The sequence below is a fragment of the Tenrec ecaudatus genome, chromosome 8 (assembly GCF_050624435.1).
Source record: "Tenrec ecaudatus isolate mTenEca1 chromosome 8, mTenEca1.hap1, whole genome shotgun sequence".
Classification (NCBI taxonomy): Eukaryota; Metazoa; Chordata; class Mammalia; order Afrosoricida; family Tenrecidae; genus Tenrec; species Tenrec ecaudatus.
In genome coordinates, this window is record NC_134537.1 from 79,591,281 (window position 1) to 79,606,262 (window position 14,982).

General features: G+C 43.4%; 1 protein-coding gene across 1 annotated transcript in view; it reads right to left on the minus strand.

Annotated features, from left to right (window-relative positions):
• MTMR9 (myotubularin related protein 9) overlaps positions 1-14,982 on the minus strand; it is a 52,613-nt gene that overhangs the window by 23,935 nt on the left and 13,696 nt on the right. The window contains exons 3-8 of the mRNA XM_075556436.1: positions 14,487-14,612; positions 13,164-13,337; positions 9,827-10,044; positions 8,642-8,803; positions 6,121-6,262; positions 3,814-4,034 (exon numbers count right to left, since the gene is read on the minus strand). Coding sequence (XP_075412551.1) covers positions 3,814-4,034; positions 6,121-6,262; positions 8,642-8,803; positions 9,827-10,044; positions 13,164-13,337; positions 14,487-14,612 — 1,043 coding nt within the window. The remainder of the gene's footprint in view (positions 1-3,813; positions 4,035-6,120; positions 6,263-8,641; positions 8,804-9,826; positions 10,045-13,163; positions 13,338-14,486; positions 14,613-14,982) is intronic.

The following is a 14,982-nucleotide window of genomic DNA, read 5'->3' on the forward strand; positions in this document are numbered from 1 at the left end:
AGCCTGAATTTTTGGCTATATTAATTGGATCATGAAGTTTTGCCTTGACAGCTTTTAATGTATAGAAAATAACCATATTGCCCATGTGGCTTTTGAATTTTATATATAAAACAAAAGGGGGACTTGTGGGGGAAGGTCAGATGCTTACAGCCATCCTCCCTGAAGGCAGTTGCTGCCAGACTGCTGTCTGCCCCACCACAGGGGTGGGCCTGCTCCCTGCTGCTGGGGACAATGGGTTACTTCTCCCTAAGGCTTGCAACCATTAGCTTGGTTCCTGTAGGTGGGGTTCACACCCTACTGATAATGGTCTCTATCAGTTGAGCCAAGGAACAGGCCAAACCAGCTGTGTGACATCCAAAGTTAGGCTGCCATCCTGTATCTAGGATCCGCCCATCCTACCACATGTAGACCCCCAATCCCTCCTCTTCCTATTGCGTGGATACCCCTAGATCACCCCCTCCCATTACTGAATTCCCAATAGCATAGCCCCTTCCTGTGACGTGGGTCCGCACCTGCAATTAGGGGGCTTGCATGTCCCCAGAGAATATAAAAGCCTTGTTTAGCATTAAAGATTCTCTCTCTAACACCCCCCCCCCCCCCCCCGTGGACCACCAAGCCGGGCTGAGGTGAGCATGCTACCATGAAATGTGTCTGACTCCATTTATTTCAATATCTGTCTTGCTCTCTATGACTTTACTATGATCTTCACTTATTATTGCTGTACAATTGCACCTACAGGACCCATAATGATGTGTTAGGGGCTAGCTTCCCTTGGCAGCAGTGGATGACAAATTTTAAATGCAGAAAGAAAAAGATTGTTGAAGAATTCTATAGCTAGAAAAATTATTTAAAATTCAAGGAGAAATTAAGATATCCCAGACAAACAAAAATGGAAACAAGTTCTCACTAATCACTAATAGAGCTGGCCTAAAACAGGACAAAAGATAGTCCTACAGGTGAAACATTCGACAGTAACTCAAACATGAGTGAGCACTTGTGAAGGCAACTTGCATAAAGGACAGTAACATGTCTTTTTTGTTTGTAACTTTTTCTTCTATCTCATTTAAAAGACAACGATAAAACTGTGGATTGTTTATAATGTATTATTTAAATGACATTAATAACACAAAGAAGGGGAGGACAGATTAAAGTTTATTGAGGCAAAATTTCTGTACATTACTGAGTTTAAGTTAGTACAACTCCAAACCAGATTGTTTTAAGATGCTCTTGTAACGTCCAGGGCAACCACAAAGAAAATAGCAAAAACAACAAAGGGAATAAAACAGAGAATTCAAATAGTACCTTAGAAAATGCCTTTTTTTTAAATGGTCATTAAAGAGAAAGAGACAATATATAGAAAACAGAAAAATGACACGGAAATCCTTTCTCAATTATTTTAAGTACAAACCAATCAAAAGAAATAGAGTAGCTTGTTTAAAACGATACTTTCCTTAAATACGAGGTCACTACCAACCAAGAGGGAAAAATTGAAAACGGGAAAATCTAAAAAGAAAGTTGCTACCTACATACTGTTTTTAATAAAAATATTTCTCAAAATAGTGTATTTTCAGTAGGCTTTGGAGGACATCATGCTTGGTAAAGTAGCAGGCTGGTGACAGAGTCAAAGACCCTCATCAAGGTGGACTGACCCAGTAGCTGCATCGTGGGGCTCAAATGTTACAACGATATGAAGACGGCACAGGGGCGGGGCGGACAGTGTTTTGTTCTGTTGAGCACAGGGCTGCTACGACTCGACAGCACCGAACAACAAGTAGGCTTTACAATTTGTGTTTCTCACAAACACCATGGCAGGAGAAAACCAGAAGCATTTAGGAAATTTAACAGACTCTTGAATACTCTAGAGTGTTTCACCTTTTGTAACTTTTTCAAACTCAACTTTAGTTTGTACTTTACAGTTGGATTATTTCATGTACCTATTTTCCATATTTCCATGAATGAAGGCTCATCATAACTAGTAGAAGTGTGCTGCGTTTTTTGAACGGGGCTAACTGTCATCCAGACAAACATTGGTCTCACCAGCCGGAGATGAGAAGAATGAGAAGGTGCAGCTACAACTACCACCTGCTCTGACAAGGCTCCCATCCATTAGGAGGTCCTGGATCGAGTGGGCATACAATGTAGGACCAATCCTCAAATCATAAGAGACCAGGCTTACTGGTCGGGTAGAGACTGATTAAGCCTCCAAGATTAAGGCCCTTAGGCACCCTTCCAATCTGGAGCTGAATTCACCCCCATATTAGGATAATCAGACATTAAAGACAAAAAGGGCAGCATTTAGCAAAGCTTTGGGAAAGAAGAAGAAATGGAGCACTGGAAGGAAGGAAATGGAGTAGGGGCTAGTACCCCCACCGAGGGACTGCAACGGGGGAGTTGAGTCATAGGTGTACTGATGGTTGAATGTAAAACTCAAGATCTACTCTCTAAGCCTTCATCTAATTCACAACAAAACGTTGAAAAAGAAGAAAAAGATGGAGAGCTGGGAGTGGAGCATGCCATTTGGACCCCAAGATCTCCTTGTCCAGTCAAAGGAGGTCAAACCATACCCATTTTTCAACTAGAAAGTTAATTTAAAACACCAAAATAAGTTTCATTAATTGAAAACTAAATGTGGTACAATGCCTACAGATTCATTTAAATCTAAACTATGAATAAACAGCCCCCGGGGAAATGATACTACCACCCCACCTGAATGTGTTTATAAATGTTTCATTTCATACTGCCAATACAAGAGGATATCTCAGCCTAAACAGGCCTAAAATTAGTACTGTCCTAGCTCCATACTATTAGGATGAAGTAGAGAGCAAGTACCCTTGGGAGTAAGAATATACAATATAAACTACAATGTAGTCACTGCGTTGTCTTTCTAGGAAGCCCGATCATATAAATAACATGCAGTTCTAAAAGCTGGAGCCAAAGTTCAACGAGAACCCCGGGATGCCCGAGATCGGTCTCCAGGATCTAAACAGTTCCAAGCACTTTCCTACTTCTGAAAACAAATGTGGATAACTTCCCAACGCAGCTCTTAGGGAAAAAGAAAAAAAAATTACTGATCTATTTTCTTGCATTTTAAACTGGCAAAGGCACAACACTTCATACATAAGTGAAAAACTGCTTGTTTCAATTTGCTATTTAATTAATGATGCTAGCGATTGGTGGGATGGTGGTTACACATTGGGCTGCTAATTGCCACGTCCGTAGTTTGAAACTACCAGGTGCTTCTATGGAGAACTAGCCAGGCTTTCTACTCCCACAAAGAGGTGCAGTGTTGGAAACCCACAGGGGCGGTTCTACCCTGCCCTCGAGGGCGCCTAGGAGGCGGCATGACCCGGTGGCAGTGAGAGCAAACACAAGGCACATTCTGTCCCTCCCCCAGAGGAGGTTCTAAACAGTGCTGTAGTCAGCTCAACCCTTGGCAACCTATGACTAATGGAATGAACTGCTACCGCCTTGCAGCGTCATGTGGGGACTATTAGGTCGCTTATGCTTGGTCAAGTGGGGGGGGTCAATGAAAAAGCGGAAGACCCTCAACAAGATGGATGGAACCAGTGGCTGCAGCAACAGGCGCAAACCTAACACTTCTGAGGACGGCACAGGACTGGGTGGTGGTTCCTTCTGTTTGGGCACTGGGTGCCTAAGAGTCCCAAACAACTCAGCTCCTTCAAATGACAATTGCACTTACCTGTGTCTCTAGCTTCTTCTAAGGAACTTCAATGTAGAACCACAGTCTAGGTTCCATGACGAAGGACCCAAGTAAGTAAAATGCAAACGCCCCAATGTGAGCTCTGTACTCACCTTTCACTCTCGTTGTTGCCCAGAAATGTTCCGAATTGTGAGGCATATGCATGCTCAAAGAGCATGATGAGGAAAGGCTCATTAAACTCGAAAGAGCAAGGGAACTGGCGAAGCATCTGCCATACACAGTCCAAGAAGAGGAGAAATACAGGCGACTCCCACTTCTGCTTACTGCTACAATACGCGGACTGTGCACAGCGATGCTGGAATGGGTGTCCAGCCTAAGAAAAAAGACGGAAATACAACAATCATCTCCTCGCAGAGGCCAACACTGAGATCACATGATGGTATAGTCTGTTAACACGTGTCACCAATACAATCAATCGAATGGGAACATCATGTAAGGAGGGGAGCTGCTAGAATACCTGGGGGCATAGTAGGTGACCCACTGAACTGCTAAGTACAGGAGCCTTAGCTCGAAACCCCCAGGTGCTCTGTGGGAGAAAGATGAGACTGTCTACTCCCATAAAGATTTAAAGCCTCAGGAACTCAGAAGGTAACTCTACCCTGTCCTATAGCACCTCCATGAATCAGAATTGACTTGATGGCAGTGGTTTCGTGGAGTTTTTAGTTTAAATGAAGTCAGCAACCAAGGAAAAAGATGCAATTTACAAATCCTTAATATGAGTATATAGCTGTTACCACAGGAACTACAAGTGTCTTTTGGAAATCAAATGAGGAAACAAAGCACTTTAATGTGAGGTACATAAATCTTCCCAGGGCTACACAATTTGGAATCAAGTTTAAGAACATGGGCTCTTTAGGTAGCAAGCAAAGGATAGCTATCATCTTATATCTTTAATTACATTTTAAAATGTGTATTGTCCAGTAGGTATCTGCATGATTATTTTTATTTTAGAAATAAAATGTGCTTAGTTTTCACTCTCTCAAAGAGAACTGGAAGAGTCTGCCATCTACTGACCAGTAAATGTCATGAATAATCAGTTAGCTCTCTTCACAGCAACTAAACCCTAACCTTACCACAGACCACCCTCGGGAGGTGATTTACCAGCCTTGCTGTCTCTCGGTCTTTAAAACTGCTTTACATGACAAAGATAATCATATGCAGACTTTGCAGTGGCTAACATGATTTTGATACCCACAGGATAGTAGCATCTACAAAAATACCTAGCATTTTTGGCAGGTTAATGCATCATTGCAGCATGAGGGAGGGATTGGAATAGATGGCCAACTAAGGACAGTAGATTTAGGATGGCCTGACTTAGAGATAAAGATCAGGGGTCAAGTAGGGTAGACAAGACAAAGCTACCCTAGTTGCTGCTGAGCTGACTCTAATTAAAGGCAACCCTATGTGATGTGGAGCAGAACTGTTCCACTGGGTTTTCTTAGCTGTAATCTTAAAGGAAGAGGCAGATCACCAGGTCTTTTCCTCCACAGTACCGTTCAGTGGGTTTGAAGCACCAGCCTTTACGCTAGTAGTCAAGAAAAACTCATCTGTGCCACCTGGGGATCTGACATCAGTCCCAGCAGCATTAGCACATAATGTATTTGAGAATAAAATTTAAGGGCTAGAAACATTTTATCTCCAGAGGTGCCTCTGCTTTCAGGATACAGCTAAGTATTTGTTTTCGGTCACAGGTATTTACTAAGTACAAATCCACTACGTTACACTTAGTAAAGACTTCGGAGAAGTCCGATGTTAATCACTGACTTGGAGGATTTCTTTCGGCACCCAGGAGTCAGAATGCAGGAGTCGTTTATCCGGGGATAAGCACATGGAGGAGGTTGCTTCCCTGACCTCAGAGAAGTCACTTCTCTAGATCTTAATTCAGGAATCAGGGTTGATTTTATCTGTGGAGGGGTTAGAGTCTCAAGACATCACAAAAGCACTAACAGCTAGCTGGATCTGAATGAAGGAGAGGGGAAAAGGGTAGGGTGGGCAGCAGAAGCAAAAGGCTTATCAGAGGAAGTGCTGAAATGCATACTTCCATCAGGATGACAAAGTCCCGACCCCATGCTCACCCATTTCCTTCTGTCCTGAATCTCTATCCACACGCAGCTGCTGCAAAGAAGTGTGTTGTACGTTTCTTTGTGTTTCTCTTCTCTATAGCAAAGTGCAGCTAATAAGAATTCTTCTGTTTAGTGAATGAAGTGCCAAATGAACAATAAAAGCAAAATGGCAAAGTATGATGTGACAGAGATGACACATATATTAAATGGAAGCAAGATTAACTGTCCACCAGTGAAAATTTTTAATTAAGATTGTACACATTCCGTCAGCTACCATGAGATGGGACGTTAACATCATTAACAGCCCCTCTTCTGAGAACCAAGGAACTTTCTTACCTGTAGCCACTCTCTTTCTATCAGGGCCTCAAAACCTCGGATGGTCCTGCTTCTTGGTTCCAGGATGATCTGGGCCAGGGAGGTAACTTGAAGTGTAGAATCAGTTCCTTCCGTTCCATGAATCAATATTGATGCTCCTTCCCTGATAGGAAAAACCAGAGTGCAAATGGGATAGCCCCATTATGGCTAATGAACTCCGACAATAACAAGCATGTATTGAGTTCAATTCTTCTAGGGCCTTACGTGATTTGCCCTCCTCAGTAGGGTTTACACAGTCTAAATAAGGCATGTGGTAGAGGAGCGATTCTCTTAAGGAAAAAACAAAATCCCACCGTTTACGTGGCAAGAACCTTTAAATTATAACCATTCTTTTATCTGAATTTTTTCTCCCTTTACAAAAACCCCTGATTATCCTTCTATGTGCTTCACCTTTCTGCTTTCATAGTTCACAAAAGCCTTTTCTCAAACCTCGAAGCAAACACTTAAAATTGTTCTCCTGTGCCTTTCTGGTCTCAATTCTACCCTGGCACCATCAGCTGACTTTAAGGTCACTTGACACTAAGGAACCTGGAAGACAAAGACTAAAACCAAGAAAACAGATGGGAAAAAAGCCAAAAACACAAAACTGTTAAACTAGAAAATGGCAATGAATCCACAATAATTACAAGGTGTCTGTCCTGCCATTATTCTACAGACAATGAGATCAAAGCAAACACACATCAGCTGTGTCTCCTTTTATGGAGCCAACAATGAAGAACATTTTGGCAAAAGGAGCTCAGCACCCTTTACAAGGCTCTCTGACTGTCGCTTCTTTCCCCAAGCACGTTCACTTGCTATCCTAACGCAATATCCTACTATTTCCACTCTTATTGTAGACATTCCCCATGTTCCTATGGCACCTTTAAAAGTATTATTTTTAGTTACAGACAATATTCTATTTAAATGATGAATTAGAATTTACTGAGTCCTATAGTTAAACCATTTAGCTTACTGCCAATTTTTTTACTGTAGACAATATATCTAGCTTGTTGCCTTCTGAATTAGCCAGTGGTTCTTAAAGCTCACCTGGGGTTAGGTTAATAATCTCAGTTTGGGGATAAATATCTAACTACTAGGCTGAAAGGGTATGGGTGAATATTTTAAGGTTTCTGATAATAAGCTCTTCATAATCTGTAGTATATTCTGAATTTAATTAAGTTAATTTAAGGCCTACCATTACATTTTTAATACTTAATTACTGTAAGGACCTATCTCAATGAAGGGACAAATAACTGGCTAATATATATCAGAAAAGTGACAAACCCTATCGAAAGCTCTATGCCTCACAGGCATTTTGAGATCCCTATACGTTTCGGGTGACCAGCCCGAACTAAACCTCAGTGGAGAAAATAAACACTCTTCTGACCTAGAGCTTGCCTTGATCTTCATCACTGGGTTATTATGGCTGAAAATCTAAGCAATATTGAAGTGGTGCACAGTCTATTGTAATTCATGTCTCATAGACAACAGAAACCTCTGTACTGATCACATACAGGGAAATCTGATAAGCTTAGGTTAAAAAGAAATGAACCCTTACTGTTAACATGTGCCCGCCCTGCCTCAGAACCTTGGTCTTTACAAGTTCAAAGAGCTTCTCCCTGAAGCAAAGACTGGGCAAGTCTGAGAATCCTGACACCACAGCTAACCTGGTCCCAGCTCTTCACGAACTTAGGAGGCGATGGTAAGAAACCTAACTCAGTGAACCACTTCTCTCTAACATGGAACATGGCATAGTTTCCTAATTTGGGAGCACCAATAAAACACATTAAAGCCTCAAAGAAAAGTGTCATCCAACTACGTGATGGCAATACTTATACCTACCCTCCTGTCTCTGTGGGAATCTCTTCTTAAAAGGGGCATTATAAGTTTCTGCAAGCATGTATACCATTCTTCTGCGTCAAGATTCAAGGAATCGCAACTGTTAACTGGGTGAGCACACTAAAATCAGTTCATAGACTTCTTATCACTGCCATTGGGTTTTTCTCAACTTGAGATTCAGATATACTTGCACATACCAAGTAGTTTGTAATAAGATATCTGAGAGATGAGAAAAATGTATTTTAACGTGTAACATTATCTTTTCCTTTCTTGGATGTTTCAAAAACAAGGAGGCAAGTTAGGTCCTCTGAAAAAAACACATGAAGAAATCTTCCTTTCTTTTTCACAGCTAAGGAAAGGAAAATGAGTAGATTCGTTAATTCAAGGATTTCACAGGGAAAAAACAGGCCTTTTAGTAGTTAAAAATGGTGTCATAAAAAAAAATGGTGTCATAGAAGACATGCACACGTGTGCCTGGTTCACATTCACCTAACAAACATTACTTATCCATTATTATATGCCACAGTCTAATGGCATACATCACCTGTAACTGAATGGTCTTAACTACTACCTCATATGTAGTAACTTATCAAAAGAGTCTAAAGGCAAAGCAAAGCCTAGTTGTCACGATATGTTACATACAGAAACATACAGGCAACTTTACCTGTCAATACACTGAGCCACTAGACAGGCAGTTGTCAGAATCTCTTTGATGTGAGTTAGCCAGTTTGAGGCCTCCAACTTACTGAGCCATCGGTCCATGCTGTGTGTTTGGTCATTGCAAGCTTCCACAAGTTTGATTAAGCTGTCCTGAAGAACATGATACCTTCCAAAAACGAGAAGTGAAAACAGGATGATACAGAGAAAAAAACCAACACACCCAAAACTCAACCTCCAATTTATCCAGAGCCAAAAGTAACTCAAAAGATGCTCAAATATTTACCTTAGTACAGAATCCCTCCAGGGTTGAAGATTAAAAATATTAACATTTTAAGAGTTTCCAAAAGGCCTGTCATGACAAACTACTCTACGCCTGAATAGATTCGATCTGCTGACACAGGTGTGGCTAGGGGCGCGGCTGGAGTGCTGCCCTTTGTGAAAGGTGACGTGTACGCACCACTTCCACCGCTCTGCTTCCCCTGAGATCTAACACCGGATACTCCAGGGCCAGCAGCAGTGACACCCAGAACCAACTCAGCCTGCATTTGCTTTCTGCCTTAAAAACAAACCAAACTCCCAGCGAATCCAGAAGCACAGCAGTGGTGGAAAGAGGATGTGAGATCGATGAGGATGAGAGAGGGAAATCTCTCGGGCACTTCGCTGAGGAAGTAGCTAAGCTAGCGTATCTGTTCAGTACTCTGATCAAGCAGAGCAAATTTAGAGAAAGCGCTAAAAGGAACCTGTCTGCAGCCAAGATATTTTTGGCTTCACTTATAAAATAAACACAAGAGAGGATGTCCTGCCAGTTTGTGACAAATGTGGAGCATCACTTAGCCATTTGGGAGTTTTTAACTGCTAAAGGCCCACCAGGAGTACCTGGGGAATGGGACTACTAGCTGAAAGGTTGAGAATTAAAACCACTTAGAACTCTACCCTGTCCCCATCGGGTTGCTATGAGTTGGAATCGACTCGATGGCAGTGAGTTTAGGTTTTTTGGCGGGAAAAGTGCCTCAGAAGTAAGGCCTAGTAATGTGCTTCCCAAAAGGCAGTCTTAAAAAGCCCACTCTCCAGAGCTGTGTACACAAGGGGTTTCCAAGTCAGACTGGACCCCAAGGCTACTTCCAACAACAAAGAGACCACTCTTTGCAGCTTCAAGCAGGCGTCCAGTGCTCTCTCCAGAACCTCTTACCTCTCAATGGACTTATGGATTCGCCTCCACTGAGGATAATGAGCTTCTTGTTCAAAGCCACCACCCTTGGCTCTAGCTTGCTGAGCCACATTTAGGGAGCGGGTGTCGATGATGTAGCCCCGCTTCCCTGTTCTCAGAGTAGCATTGATCAGCTTCTCATCTTCCTTGCACCGTCTCCCATTTGTGCCCGTGAGTGGCTGACCACTTCGCATAATCACCTAGAGAAAGAGGCAGTTGGAAATTCAGTAAGAGCTACTGTGAGAGTTTCTAAAACCAGAAGCAAACTAGCTGGATGAAAAGAAATCTCAAACCTGATGGCGGCACAGGAGACAGAGCCGACCCTAAAATAAAGAACTGTTTCCACCTAACGACAGTTAATAGCTCTAAAGTAAAAATGTTAGGAAGCCAGGATAGGGAAGGGGAGGGGGGGGGGCTGCCTCTCCAATGCCTGCATGGGGCCACAACAGAGGGGTGCAGAGAGATCCGGCAGCCTATGGGGAAATCTGGAACTGGGCATGTGCAAAGTAAGCTCCCTAGCTCAGGTGAAACCCAATCCTAAAGCTACCTAGGTTCATGACATCACACAGGTGGGCCTGAAGTTAGCCAATGGGGGTTAGCCAGTACCCTCACCCCCGCCTCCCCCAGCCAGTAGACTGGATAGAATAAAGACAGGGAGCACAGCCCTGCTGTGCACTCTTGGCTCCTTGGCCTCTGGGGATTCCCCAGTTCCTCAAGGGTGGGTTTCACACTCCTCATTCCTGTGTTCTTCCCACGTGGTTTTTCAAGCCCATTTCCAAACCCCTCATGGCTTCTGCCCTGCTCTGCATGCTTTCCACAGATAGTCTGTACCTTTTCAAGACTATAATACCTGAAACTTGCCTTTCCCCCATAAAACCCCCTTGGATTACAAAAGCACTTGTGCTGCATGAATCCTTTTAGCTCCATGAAGCAAAGAACTGAGGTAACCCAATCCAGGAACCTAACCAAAAATAGACCTTGCAGTCAACCTCCAAATACTTTCCTTAATAAACTAAGAGTATCAAACACTACAATTCCTTTCATCACTGGATTGGATACCCTATAGGTCTGGTCCTATAAGAAAGCATTCATAGCCTACAAGGAAGTAAACCTCTACTTCAGCTACATGGGGGTAGATCTAAGGGTTGGCAGGTTTTAGCACGAGAAAGGGCACAGGTGTGAGGAGAAAACGCTATCCCGATTCATTTTGCTTTGGGGATGTGTTTTGCTGTCCGAAAAGCTGCTGTCTATTCTGAAACATAATCATCAAGCACCACAATTTCCAGCCTGGTAGAAGGTGGCTCAAGATTACTTTAGGAGACCCATGGCGTCTCCAGCGAGCCCCAGTGCAGCATTTACCAAGGACAAGCAAGGGCAGCAGGAGACAACCTACACTAACCCAGGCAAACGGAGGCCACCTCGGCTGTTAAAAGTTTTATCGTAGAGCTTACAGCAGGCTAGAGGTGGCTTGATGCCAATAAAACAAATTCTAAAAATCGTTTTACCTTAAATTGCCATCGGAGAGGCCTACAACTCCATCACATAATTTATTATTGGTTTCAAATCAGAAGCAGCAGAAAGTAACAGGAGAAAAACACATTTAGAACTACTTCGAAACAAGGATCACGGAGACAGTTGTGAGTGACAGAGAGAATGCATGACCACTGCACTTGGACTCTCCAGTTGAGGCTAATGGCATGCAGCGCTTCTCAGGAGCAGTCACATATAACAAGTCCTGCACGAGTCACTGCTTCCCTGGAATAGTGATGAAAATTAGTAACAGAATGTGTTATGGATTGAATTATGTGGCTTCCCTGCCCAAAACAAAAAGACTAAAAGCAACTTAACTGCCACGGAGTGGATTCTGACTGAACAAGATCCTACATAGGGTTTCTGAGATGGTAAATTTTTTATGAGCAGACAGGCTCACCCTCCCCGCCCCCCCACCCAGGGAGCAGCAGGGGGTTTTGAACAGTGCAGGAAAGCCTGGCCTGGGGAGGACCGTCTTTGCTATGTGAATGAGGCAGGGTAAGTGTCTTTTGAAATGTAAATCAGACTAAATACCAAAGCCTCCAAGCAGAGGTGAGGGCAATGAGATGCCAAGCCACAAAAAGACCACCCAAGAGTAAAACTCCGAGCCACAAGGACCTTCTTCCAGGGCCAAAGGAAAAATAAAGCCTTCCCCTAGAGCCAGCACCCAAGTGTGCTCTTAGGAGTTGGGGCGCTAACCGCAAAGCCAGCAGGTGGAAACCACAGACACTCGAGAAAGATGAGACTTTCTTCTCCCGTAAATTTAGTCCTTGCGTAAATTTGTGCCAAAATTAGGGGCGGGGGGGGGGGGGGTGTGTGTGGTGGGAATTCATGAATAACAATGAGTACAGGTAAAAGAGAATGTTCTAAAATTGATTGTGGTAAAGATTATAGAACTCTTCTTGATATGCCTGAACTACTGAACTGTATGAGGAAAAAAAATAGTTATGTTAGGCAGAAAGGCAGGGATGGGCTGTCCATTGACGCATGCCCAGGAGAGTCAAGCATAGAACAAAAGCCTAGGTTTTCCCCGCAGGTGGGTATGGATGGGCGTTAAACCTGGATCAGCCCACCGGGCCAGGTGATTGCAATTCAGCCAATGAGCTCGACCTGGGGGTCGTTCACCATGCCTCCCCCAGGAATCCTTGGAAAGGCAGGAACGGAGAGGGAGAGGGGTCTCTTTTTGGAGGAAAACTTGGGAGCGAGATCTTTGCGTGACCCCGAGCAGTCTCTGCATGGTGGAAAGGAATCCTGTGGGTGGCGCGTAAAACCTGAAGCTTCTTTTAGCTCTCATTAAATTCACTCGGCTCACGAGCCAGGCTTCAGCGTGAATTCTTTCTCATGCGGCGCCGAGGTGTAACTCTAGCCCAGAGAGAGAGATCTTACAGTTAGTGTCAGAAACTCAACAGAGGAAGTTTTACTCTGTCTTACAGAGTTGCTATGAATCGGAATCAACTTAATGGCTGTGGGTTAGTATAGTAGCACTAAGACCGCAAGTATTTTTATCATGACTCCGGAAAATGTCTTTGTCTACTTCACGAATGCTGTTGCAAGCATGCAAACCAACACTGATCCCCTTTGTGCTGTATCTTGAAGATAGAGCTCTCCAGACTCTTTTTCGGTTGAGCAGCATTGCAGGAAGAATTCAGTCACATCATGACCACACAACACACCCGATCCCTTCAGGAACCCGCAGGGGAGGCTTCACTAGTGACTTCAGGGACCATTTCTAGGAAAGCCTCCCCCGCCCAGCCTCTCGGTACATCCAGCAATAGAGCTGTGTACTCACCATTCCATTTTTGGGGTGGTAATAGCTTAGTACTGGGAAGCGTCCTCCATGTCGAAATGTAGCTACCTTTCTTAGCGCTTCATCATCAACAGAGCTGGGAACAATGACAACCGGTGGGTACGAGGGACAGACAGCAAATTCTTTATTGACGTGGCTCAGCCTCCATTCACTGGCCTGAAAAACACAAAATACATTAAAGCTAAACAAGTATTTCAATGTCACAGCAAACCTGGAGAATTTTAGAGGGCCTGGAGATCCACTTTCACACACCGGAAGAAGTCAGCTTTCAAGTTTCCTGACCAGCATACCTAGCCGACGCTTGAACACTTGGCAAGAAAGAGGCCGTCCTTTAGGGGCTGCTTCCTGCAAGGCCAGGCCGCCCTCTTCAGAGAAAGCTCTTCCTCCTGTGGACCAAATCTCCCTCTAACTTCCTCTCTCCTTGTAACAATGCAGGTCAAGTTCTCTATTTCACATGGTACCCTATCGGCTATTTGAAAGACATTTTGTCTCTACTCTTCTACTTTCCAAGTTAAAGAAAATAAATATATGCGCACATTATTTTTATCAGACCGTTCATCCTTTTCTGGGTACAGTTTGTTAGCTGTCATTTTAAAGTATGGCCCAGGAAGCCTGCCACCCTCCGGACAGGGCAACACCAGCACACTGAGTGCTGTGGACGCCTCTGCTTTTAACTCCCACACAGTAACCTGGTCACTGCTTTCTGCTCCCTGGGTGCCCACCGACAGAGCAATGACAGGAGCTGTACAATGGTGAAGAATAATGCAGAAAACCTGGTTTTCGTAATCTGGTCTTGGCAGCCTGAATTATAAAACCACAAAACGATTCCAAAGAAACAAAAGTGGTAGAACGGCTCTCTAGTAGTGTCTCAGGTACAACATGGGCTCCATTGGACAGGCTCGCATCCCATTTACTACACACAAAGTTGTTGCTATGGAGAGACTTTTAAAGGACCAAATAATTACTCAACAACTAGCTTCCCTTAGATTGTAAAGTTACAGCAATGTCATTTTTCAAATAAAAAAAATTTACTTGAAATACAGTTAAGTAACCCCCTGGAATAAGAGCAACTGAACAGCCTCACAGGAAAAAATTATCCAAAAAGCCCTAAAAAAAATTTGACAGAAAAAAAAAACCAGAAACAGTCCAAGTCACGGTAACCTCATCAGCTAAGTGAACATCAGCGGCAGCACTCACCTACATACATTGTTAGACAAGGGCCAGCCAACTTCGCCCTGCTCTTCTTCCAGAGGAGCCACTTATTCTCACAACCACATCACCCCCCTGGTCTCAGAGCGAACTCACAGTTGCAGCGTAGAGTTCAAACTCGCGCTCAGGAAGGAAGGCGTGCCAGCCGTCTTCTACGACTTCAAACATGGGCCGGTAAAAGAAAGGGTACATCAGAGTGATGGAGTCCAGGGTAGACAAGGCCTTGGGACAAAAAGAAAATGTGCACATCAAAAAGGACCATGCCACCATGTGAATACAGAGCATGCTTTAAATGATCACTTGGTATTAAACAGTTACGTTATAATCATAACAGGCAATCAACGTATTCCTCTCATATTATCTTTGTCACCAGATATAGTATAATTTGAAGTTACTGTCTTTGCTTCTAGGATCTAAAAAGGCACATAGCAGGCATTTATTACATGTTTGCTAAATAAACAAAAGAATACACAAAGTGCTTACCCAGTCTAGGAGAAAAATTCAACAATTCTTTCTTGAAACCATTAAATAAAAACTAATAAAAAGACTCAGAATATCTCTGGGGATCAGAGAACAAATAGGTTTTGGATAG